We start from the raw sequence: 10,952 nt of genomic DNA, 5'->3' as shown, positions 1-10,952 counted from the left end.
TGCATAAGTCAGAGAAGTGTCGGAGACCCCATCAGCATCAAGCCGGTAAGTTCAGCAAATTCGGTGAGGTCAAGTACAGATGCGGGCCACGCCAAAAGCTGGTGCACTAGGCTACTACACACTCTGATTCCACATAGAGAGAGGATGCAAAGCTTAGTTGATATTTGAACTGAAGTTCTACCGTATAGTTCGAGCAGTCTCAGTACATAAGACAGAACAATGGTGAAGTCGGAAATGCAGAGTTTGGCAGCACCATTTGGTGCACAAAGGAAACGTACGGAGACTAAATATATCGTGTGGAATACAAAGGGAACATATCTAGAGAAGAGACGGAAACCGCGGACTGAAAGATCAATTGCAAGCGAAAGGAAACTGAAGACTACAAATGGAAACTGTGATGTCAGACAAAAGGAACAAGAATGATGAAAGTCAGACTGGAATCCGTTCAAGGATCTGGAACCACCAGGGTGCTGTACAGGTACCTCACATACATGTCAACTAGTATTATCCACTCCTTGGGCCTCATATCAATTGGACTGCACACATTCAGGATTTCACGGGGGCAAAGATCACTAGTCACCTATGTAAGACAATGCAAGAGCTATTCGTGAAGCTCAATAAAGGTAACCTCAGGATGATCTTTTGAGAAGATCATTGGTTGCATGGTCTTCTTCCTGTTGTACATGAACTGGTTATATTGAAGCTTAGCCTGCTTCCCTCCAGGTCAGAACTTCACCTGACTTATGATAAGGTGTAACCAGTGCAAACTGTGGACGATCACCTGATCCTAGTTGTCACGTCACGGTGAGCGATGGGCATGATGACTTTAATCATGCCACAATGTACACCAATGTATGAAGCTTTGGGCATAACATTGTTGATATACGCTGGTAGCATGGATTACAGGTTTTAAAAATAAGATGCGAGTTGTGTGCGAGCTTGAGTAGCACTCCCTCAAGGGTTTACATTGTGGTTGTGATCATTAATGCAGTCAAGGGCACAACAGTCTGATGAACACTAACTACAACACTACTAGTTATGGGACGTTGGTCCAAAGCAAACCACGCTCAACTGCATAATCACAAAAACCATGGAATAGCAAGTGAGAGATGGAGGAAGGGTTGTAAATTGACTGAGGTCAGCCAATCGGGGTCTGATGTGCATACACAATTTCAAGTCGGCAACTTTGTGGCATGCTATCAGGCTGATACTGTGCACAGATCCCGACAGCCGTCTCGCGGACCATTGATCATGTACAGAATATGCACAAAAAGCTCAACAACACCTTGGACGAAGTGGCAAAGCCAACTTGGTCCACCGAACCGAGTTTCCAGCAGGTCACACCTTCAAGTCAGCCCGCACTCCATCCTCTGCAGAACAACCATAGAGCGGCATCTTATATGAACATATCATGGCCGGAAATGGGATTCACATGCTCCTGGGATCCACTGAAATCCCGAACAAACAAGGAGAATGAGGTCGGCCACATGAACAACATTGGAGTTCCAAGTTGTTAAGATTTCTCTCTACAGCAAGAGCAAGGCTGAGGTACGTAGTGAAGACAAATTGTGATGTACGTGCTCATACAGCTTGAGTAGGCAGTGGTCGTGGCGTGAGGAGTGACTGCCAGTGGGGAAATGTGCCAGTGGGAGAATGTGCCAGGTTCTCGAGATGAACAAAGTTTGATCAATCATTACACGTTGCCACCGATGCCGCACTACAAAACTCAGCGGGCAGGATATTACGTGCCTGCCCCGCAGGTTGAAGTGGCCGAGATGGCATTGGCGGATCTTGACGAAGTAATTCACCCATCCCGCCCAAAAGGTCATGCTGGTCATCATCAATTTGAAGGGGATGACCTGTACCAAAACCGTCTCATAATGATGCAGATGTTGCTTTCGATTTATGTCGACACATTCAACTCCTTCACCTGGCGCTGAGCATCTGAGGCAACAGCCCATGCCTTCCAGAAAGGCAAGAGAACTGCCGATAATCTCCGGAAATGATTGCAAGGATTTATCGCAGATCAGAATGATCTACTGTACAATATCTACAGTACCTGGTGCTTGCCGCTACTAGAGAAGGGTGACTTGTCATCCAAAATTCACGACCATCCCCTTGGACTTGGTAACAATGTCCGTGCAGCGAATGTCATGTCCTTCATCAATACTCCCGAGATTCAAGGCAAATACGGCATCACAAAGGGGATTTCCCTGTCGACAACAAAGAATTGGATGCACATGATGGAATACCGGTGGAAAAAAACTCCGTCGGGTCAATACGTGGATGGCCACGAACAAGATGATGTGGTGCACTACCGGCAAAGTCAGTTCCTTCCGGCATATGGAGAGTTAGAGTTGAATATGCAATCATGGAACGATGGGATAGAAGAGATAGAAGATGATCACCAACGAGTGCAACTGCGTCATGTCATGGTGTGGCATCATGACGAGTCGACCTTTTATGCCCACGACCGATGACAGATCCACTGGGTGCATGAATCGGAGACCGCAAAACCCAAGCCTAATGGCAAGGGTGCTTCAATAATGGTATCTGACTTCATATCTACAGACTACGGTTGGCTGCAATCTCCTGGAGGCGACAGATCAGTACAGCAGCTGTTCAAGGCTGGAAAATCATGCGATGGATGATTCACAGACCATGATGTACTCCAACAAGTCTGCGATGCCTTGGATATCCTCAACGAGTATTATCTCAAAGAGGAGCACGTGTTTGTATTTGACAACAGAACCACACACCTCAAGCGCACAGATAACGTGTTATCTGCCCGAAGAATGTCCAAAGATCTGACAAAACCCAGAAAGCCAATGTTTGGTGTAGAGTGACCAAAGCTTCATGAACGAGGCCAGCCAATGTACGACAGCAAGACTGGGAAGGTTGTAAAGGAGAAGGCACAGATGATGGATGTGCGACTTCCCGATGGCTCACCACAGCACCTCTACTTCTCCGACGAGACATTCAAAGGCATGGCCATACTGCTCAAAGAACGCGGCTTCCATGATGCCGACAAAATCAGGGCAGAATGTCCTGGGTTTCAATGCCCGAACGACAATCAGCAATGTTGCTGCCGGTGTCTGCTCTTCACTCAACCGGACTTCATCCACGTTGACTGTTTGCTTGAATCAATATGCAAGACACAAGGATACCATGTTCTATTCCTGCCCAAGTTCCACCCGGAGTTGAATTTCATTGAAATATGCTGAGAACATGCAAAATGGCAGTACCGGTTACTGCCAAGTTCAGCATCTGAAGATGACCTTGAACAAAATGTCATTGAAGTCTTGAACTCAGTACCTTTAGAGGCTACACGACAGTATGGTATCATTGATGACTATAAACAGCATTTCACATACTCTCTCCCAGCTATGCTACCCGTGCACGGTGTTTCATAAATAGCTATCAAAAGGTTCTCAACGGCAAACAGGCTGCTTGGGCTGTCAAAAACTATCATGGACATTGAGTGATTCCTGCCTCTATCATGGAAGAGCTTGACAAGCACCATCTCTGAGGCTTTCTCCTAGACTTTCATCAGCGGCACAGTTGTAAGACTCTTGTTTGGGCTCCACTGTTGTTCCTCGTCTCACTGTCGACCATTGAAAGGCCTCTCCCAAAACAAATTCATGGCTTACACATCACAGCATGTATTTCATTGTTATATATGTGTATTGGTACACATTTCATATTGATTAAACCACTGTTGAGCGGTTGAGACGATAGATAGGCAGACGACGACGAGACCACTGTATCACTGTGGAGTGCTACATGTCATCTGACGTCACGGCTTGTCACGTCTACCACAGTTTGCGCTGGCCACACCTTAGAGGCATCAGCTGCATATGCTGAGTGTCCTTGAGAGTTGTCAACCATGAGAAGCATCTGATATCCTAGTCTATAAAACCTCCCAAATGTCAGAATGTTCTTCTCGATAAGCTTTATGGTATAATAAATCAATGTTACCTTTATATTATGTACGACCTAATAATCTATAAACAACAACACAAGCATCTCTGTTATCAACAGTATTTAAATCAACCACATCATTATCTCTCACAGATAAAGTGCCTTTCACACCATCATGATACCATGAATTCTGCATATCATCAAAGTATCGTGCAGTAAAATGATAACCTCCATAATATATAATCCCACATAGTTGCCATGTCCTTAACGATGATTCAACATGTAATGTTATAGTTTTATCAATAACGGTAGTATATGTTGGATATCGTTCATTAGGATTAGGTAAGCACATCATCATAAGACCAGGAGCATGAAAAGGATTAATTTTACCCAACATCGGATTATTACATGTACCACACCTATGATTTGGTTGATATCTTTCAGATAATAACCGAAACCAATCTGAGGTATGAATCTGATGATCAGTACACACATTTAATAAGACATCAGATAATAAATTGTACTCAGCATACCAAATACCAATTGTACAGTCACGTTGAACTGTATATTCACAACAAGACATAGATAGTACAGCATTTGAAACTTGATTATCAAGTACATTTATCATTACAGATGCTGCAGAGGAATAAGTATGTCCATATCTAGGAAATTCAACATCATTAATCAAAGATAAATGATCTCTCAATTGATCTCGCACTTGCTCTAGTTGTATATCTCTTATATTTTTTGAGTTTATAGACAATGCATCCATAAGTATCTTCGATGTGTCATTAGAGGGACATAATTGTACAAAAGTATCATGTCCTACTTCAACTAATAAGTTATATATAATAAATAGTACACTGTCATATGCACATGAAAAATCAACAGAATTCCATTTACAACCTATTGGCTGGTATGTTCTAGTCATATCAACATTGTTTCCTATTGATTCATGTTCCACAGATGGTAATACTAACAGATCTTTACTAAGCTCATGTTTACTTTTACTTATATCTCTCCGTATAGTAGTTGGTGATATAATTTGACTATCAGCTACTGTAGTTTTATTGCCTTGTAACTTAGATACATAATTAACCCAGGTATCAGGAAATATCGGCAAGTTCAAGTCTTTATCAGGCCACTCAGACCAATTTAATGCAGAATGTACTACCAATGGTACAGCACGCTCACCATATATCTGTTGATATGCTTTAATCAATTCATGCCGTGTGTTACCATGAATACTAGGATGCAGATTATTATGGTAACGAAGATAGCCAATATGATCTAATATTTCAAGACTACGAAATTCTTGGCGCAAATTACCAGGGCTACCACCTGTAAGCAGGGCATCATTAAAATTACGCAATATCAATGTGCCATCATAACATGTACTGCGTGATAAGCATGTATATACAGACTGGAATCCACTACAATATGTTAGATCAACAGGATTTATCGGTCGTGTTCTACCTTGGGAACAGAAATCTGTCATAGCAAAATTCAATAAAACTTGAACTTGTTTTCTTTCAATAGGAATTTTTATTTTACGTTGAGTGAAAACTTCACAAGTAATCTGTTTAGTTGTAGATACAATAGGAATAATATTTTGCGGCAGATGTGGTAACTGCTGTGATCGAGGCGGATTTTTAAGCTCTACAAATAATGTATCAAGAGATGGATAAACTGCATCACTGCTATTTTCCTGCCAACCTACAACAACTGCCTCTGCACCGTTTGTGGCACATAACTCTGTAGCCTCATTATATTTCAGCATCACAGGCATTCCAATACACAGACTTAGGATACCAGCATGATGTGATGTACAGCAAGGTGGAAGTTTCCATACTACATCTTGTATAGTTGGATGTAATATATTACTTAACCGTTTAGGATCTATCAAAAATCTATCGTATTTCAATTCTTCTTGTAGAGAGTTTTTTGCCCTTTTAGAAGAAGTAAATTGATCTTGAGACTTGAAGTGAATAAGAGTTTGTTTATGATCCTGTGCATATCTAATTGCTCCTAATTCATTAATTTTATCACGATGAGCATTTCTAGCAGTGATAATAGGTACATTGCGCCATTTTTGATCCGTTAAAACAGGACTATGTTTTGTATATCCAACAATACAAGATTTGATCAAATTGATATCATCAGATGTACAAGCCTTATATCTCAAATTTTCCAGAGCAGTTCGATATTGATTATCTAATTCACTCATTCCTGTCTGCCGCATATTTTTGCGCAAAATAACAACGTCAGTGACCATGTACCATAATGCTTGTCCTATACGTGTATTTTCTCGACCGGTGTTATATTTTACACTACCAGAAGTCTTTCGACTTTTACCGGCATATAACGGTCGTCCTGTCCCAGGAGGTCTCAATTGTGCGAAGTCACCAGCAAAAATCATATTACATCCACCAAATGCATCCATCGGACGTGAACGGGCTCGAGATAACTGAGACGATATTTTAAACAGTTGTTCACAACTTACCATTGATATTTCGTCAATCAAGAATATATCAGCTCTACCAATTTTTTCCCTAAGCTTGGTTAATGATAATGTAGATGTATATCCGAATTCATCTCTACCAATACCTAAAAGTGAAGCATATGTTGAACCACCGATATTTGCTGCTGCACTACCAGTAGGAGCCATAAGGACAAATCGATGAGATTCATTTCTGGCTTCAAAAAATGCTGTAACTGCTTTAAACACCTGTGATTTACCTGTACCACCCATCCCCCCTAGATACATCAATAACTGTTTCTTATCATCTAAACATCCCTTAACTATCATATTAAATGCACGATGCTGTTCATCGTTCAGTGAAAACTTACTGGATATACCTTCAATTTGCATATCAATCTGTGCAACATTCTTAGTTGGTTTCCTCTCGCTCTCTAGCTCACTTAGGTTTACTATACTTACTTTACCATCATTAATATTCTGACTTGGATTACCTTCAACTAATTTATGTTCATGTTTTCCTGTAGCAGCTGCCACAATATGGTGCTTTGACATCATATACTCACGACGACTATTACTTAGGATTTCTGCCCATTGACTAGAGGACCTATACATCTCTGGATAAAATCGTGGAATAATAGTATTTTTTGGATAGTTTGGAATTTCTACTGGTCGAAACCAATTATGTGCATGTAGTATTTTTTCCATTTCCAGCATCATGCCGTATACTGCCGTACGAGGTTCATTAATATCCAAAAGACTATTCACAACTTCATCTTGATTCATTTCACTCAGGTTTATATGATCTATCATTTCAGTACCTAGGTGTTCTTGCGCACTTTGTTCCAAGATATCAGCCGAAACATTAACATTACCACTAGATTGATGACCATGTTTAGAGAAATCATCTCGAGCATCATAACATTCATATAATATATTAAAGTGATTAATCATAAGTTTATGTTCTTCACTCATTGAGAGATAAAAGTTCTCAAATTTATCAATCCAAGATACACTGTGATCTTTAATATCACTAATTGAGTACCAGCCAGGATAAAATAACATCAGCATACATTGACAATAAAATTCATAATCACCTTTGTCGCGTCGAGGAAGAGATTCAATAAAATTCAATATATATCTTTCATGTGACTTACGATGATGTAATGTGTGTGTATCCTGCTGTGGATGACCCTCTAAAAAATAATACAGATTCCCTGTCTTATTTGTTGATTTTTTATCACATTTTTTACGTACTTTATGTTTGTCAGTACATTTAAGAAAATCAACAAGACAGTATGATGTAAAAAAAGATGGCCGATATATCCAGTCATGCACGGGTGATACTTCTACAATATTGCCTCCCACATTATTTAATAGTACAGTATCATCTTCATTGTCTACAATAGCAGTATTCTCACTATCTACAGGTAACAACACTTTTAGGTACTGTTTCCAAAAGATTACTTTAAACATACAATTTGTATAATGATCTGGAAATTTTAGCAAGTATGAACTAATAAAAGGGCCACCCATTTCATATTTAGAGGTTAATGAATTCACAATCTTCACAATGATACTCCGTGCATCACCACAATCAATATCATCATATTTTCTTGTCTCAGCAGACTTTTCTAATATCATTTTTATTGAATCAAATAATGCATGTGTTTTGAGGCTAGACTTAGTAATATAATCAGTAACATATGCAATAATAGCTCTTAATTGTGTACCTGACTGCATCGAAAGAACATCAGTATTACACCTCATTAAATAAGTCAATATCACATTATATGTATTAAGCCATTCCTCTTTATGCTTTAATGTTATTGCACCATCAGATAAATCGACAGTTGTAACATCATAGATGGTTCGTGGAAACCTAGCTCTACATTGACCAGTAGCTGTCTGACATCCATATCCATGTTGTGAACTATGACGATTCGATAGATATGCAATAACATCAGACTCTATACAAAGATTTTGATACCAATCTGCTATATCTGCATCTGTCATATTACTATCTGGCATAGGTGGCAACTTACTCAGTATATGAGATTTACTTACAGTATCACTCTTGATCAACTCTTCGATATCAGCTTCAGTACCAGTAGAATATTCACCCTGACATATAGACTCAAGCCACGATATAATTTGTGTTGTAAAATTTTGATCACCAGACTTTAATTTTTCACGTAGTTTCTCAGGACTAGGTGCATTTTTTATCCAAACCAAACAATGTAAATGTAATGATAATCTACCCTGAGCTTCTACTGTGCCATAATAGCCATCAGTTGGTCCAAACAATCCTTCACAATCAGCTGTACTAGGATAGAGACACGTGTTGATAAAAATATCCACCATAAGATGGAAAAATCTTGCACATGCAACCGGATTAGATGCTATCAATTTTAACCGATCACTAACATCGGGAAGATTATATATAAGCTGTTCACTTGAGAACTCTATACCAGCATAATATAAGCAAATAGGATTTTTAAAATCAACAGGTGAAAAGGTAATAAACAATGAAAATGCACCTCGGTCATATATCATGGCCTTAATTTCTTGACGCATACGTCTTCGTCCAATGTTAGAGCCCTGAATATGACTACAAACATAATCTAAATCATGTAAAATATCAAAACATGCTGCCTCTGCCGGGTTTTCTGGTTTCAGGTATATATTATCCTTACCACGTTGTATTATTTGATCTAGTGCATGGCTATCAATATTTTTGATCTTCTCTGGTAGAAACTGCATACTCTTCCGCTTTGTTAATAAGTAACCACCTTTACTAGACTGTATAATTTGATTTTGATTGAAGATTACAAACAAGAAATATTCATCAATCTGAAATCTACGATCATGATACATTAATAACCATTCAACATGCTTATCTCGTGATACAGGCTTTATTATATTCTTATTTCCTATCACACCTAAACCATAGGGAAATAACCATGGGAACATTGCTGCTAGATATTTTGGATTTTCAAAAGTTGAAATGGGATACTGTCCATGACCAATAGCAAGAACCTTATTCCCTGAATGTAGATGTTGTAATGCAATATATTTTTGCTGATCAGCAGTTAATTCTTCTAAATCCGCACCCATAAGACCATGTACTGCAAATGGACATGGTCCATCTTCAGTTGCAATTTCGTCTTCAGACTGAAAAACAGCGAGATTATGAGGTTCTGACAAATTTTCTGTAGGCAAGTGTGAAATATGAACAGGTGGAATATTGTCAGAGTACTCAGAGAGATTATTTTCTGATATAATAACATCATTATAATCAGGATGATTCAGTTTCAACCATAATAGTGCTTCATATACAACCTTCTGACGCACAAGTACAGGTGCTCGTTTAAAATCAGCCAGTACTGGAGCAATGTGACCTGTCCACAGAATAGCAAGTACTTCATCTAATTCACGTCTAGTAGGCGGTAATACAGATGATACTTTCACAGTTGGCTGTGGAAATATAATACAATTTGCACGCATCTTACGCTGTCCCATTTTCACTGATATCACACATATGTTGTGACGATATTTAGCCACAAGCATTTTCTCAACAAAATTCAGTTTTGACAGTTCACTTGGTACATCTCCCAACCATAAACCATTAGCTAATGCTAACTTTGGACACTTATTATTTTCAACTACAGATTTATAGCAGGTAGAACACATCTTCATCATATGTTCCCTAGTATAGATGTCTATATATATTCCAGCATGACATAAAACTGGTCCGCTTTCATAATGAATATCTTCCTCAAATGAGCTACGAGGAGCAGAAATTATTCGACTTTCAGTGGCTCGACATAAACAATCCAAATTTACTGCAGATCTACGTATATGTTGCATGGTACTTTCTACTGTTAGTTCACCACATATACTACATGCATCTTCAAGAATATGTTCTGCAGACACACGCTTCGTAAACTGTGATACTATTTCGTGTATTTGCCTTACATCATGAGGTCTCGGTGGAAAATCACATGTTTGATTAGTTGACTCTTGTATATTTACAGAGGGTTTTACTGACATATTTTGTGATTTCCTTGGAACTTCTTTGATTACAACAAATGTACTTTGGCATGTTGTATCACATATGTGATTCTTTAACAACTCTTTCATGGTTTCTAATGTCCGACCATCACGAGGGCACCTAATATGATGATCGATCATTGTTCTACGCAGTCCTCTTGTACTAATAATTTCTGACAACTCTTGTAAGGGTACATCATATGCTTGTAGACCTGTAATGCTCCTATCCATCAGACATGCTATCAGTTTCTCTGATGTGAACTGACCAACATACTCCCATTTTATATCAGGTGGTGACTGCTCAAATTTCCATCCTAGCACTATTGTAAACTTTTTGATATAGTCATAGTCAACAAAGGTTTTTGAATGTCCACCTCCAAGCATATAAAACACAGGATGCTTATAAATTGATATTGCATGATTATTATATAGATATATATCCACTTCATTATATTTACGTTCTAATTGACCGACCCAGATAAACAACCATACAACTGAC

The 10,952-nt window shown here is 38.9% G+C and overlaps 5 protein-coding genes across 5 annotated transcripts; 1 reads left to right on the top strand and 4 right to left on the bottom strand.

Moving 5' to 3' along the window:
• Window positions 1-1,637: 1,637 nt before the first annotated feature.
• Window positions 1,638-3,224, top strand: PUNSTDRAFT_43946 (uncharacterized protein; the record flags this gene model as incomplete). Its single annotated transcript, XM_007382823.1, has 4 exons — window positions 1,638-1,861; window positions 2,057-2,435; window positions 2,484-2,609; window positions 2,871-3,224. The coding sequence occupies 4 exons, from the start codon at window positions 1,638-1,640 to the stop codon at window positions 3,222-3,224; spliced, it is 1,083 nt and encodes a 360-aa protein (XP_007382885.1).
• A 1,915-nt stretch (window positions 3,225-5,139) lies between these two features.
• PUNSTDRAFT_113056 (uncharacterized protein) lies at window positions 5,140-6,364 on the bottom strand (the record flags this gene model as incomplete). Its single annotated transcript, XM_007382822.1, has 3 exons — window positions 5,140-5,168; window positions 5,251-5,442; window positions 5,476-6,364. 3 exons carry the CDS (start codon window positions 6,362-6,364, stop codon window positions 5,140-5,142), a joined length of 1,110 nt encoding a protein of 369 aa, XP_007382884.1.
• Window positions 6,365-7,645: 1,281 nt separating this feature from the next.
• On the bottom strand, window positions 7,646-7,939 carry PUNSTDRAFT_34207 (uncharacterized protein; the record flags this gene model as incomplete). The annotated part of the gene is made up of 1 exon (XM_007382821.1): window positions 7,646-7,939. A coding segment is annotated over one exon (294 nt), but the record flags the coding sequence as incomplete, so codon positions are not given.
• Window positions 7,940-8,011: 72 nt separating this feature from the next.
• On the bottom strand, window positions 8,012-8,764 carry PUNSTDRAFT_66678 (uncharacterized protein; the record flags this gene model as incomplete). The annotated part of the gene is made up of 1 exon (XM_007382820.1): window positions 8,012-8,764. A coding segment is annotated over one exon (753 nt), but the record flags the coding sequence as incomplete, so codon positions are not given.
• A 188-nt stretch (window positions 8,765-8,952) lies between these two features.
• Window positions 8,953-9,907, bottom strand: PUNSTDRAFT_113051 (uncharacterized protein; the record flags this gene model as incomplete). The annotated part of the gene is made up of 2 exons (XM_007382819.1): window positions 8,953-9,011; window positions 9,265-9,907. 2 exons carry the CDS (start codon window positions 9,905-9,907, stop codon window positions 8,953-8,955), a joined length of 702 nt encoding a protein of 233 aa, XP_007382881.1.
• Between the last annotated feature and the right edge of the window lie 1,045 nt (window positions 9,908-10,952).

Source organism: Punctularia strigosozonata, assembly GCF_000264995.1.
Source record: "Punctularia strigosozonata HHB-11173 SS5 unplaced genomic scaffold PUNSTscaffold_5, whole genome shotgun sequence".
Classification (NCBI taxonomy): domain Eukaryota; kingdom Fungi; phylum Basidiomycota; class Agaricomycetes; order Corticiales; family Punctulariaceae; genus Punctularia; species Punctularia strigosozonata.
This window is presented reverse-complemented; position numbering and strand designations above follow the sequence as displayed.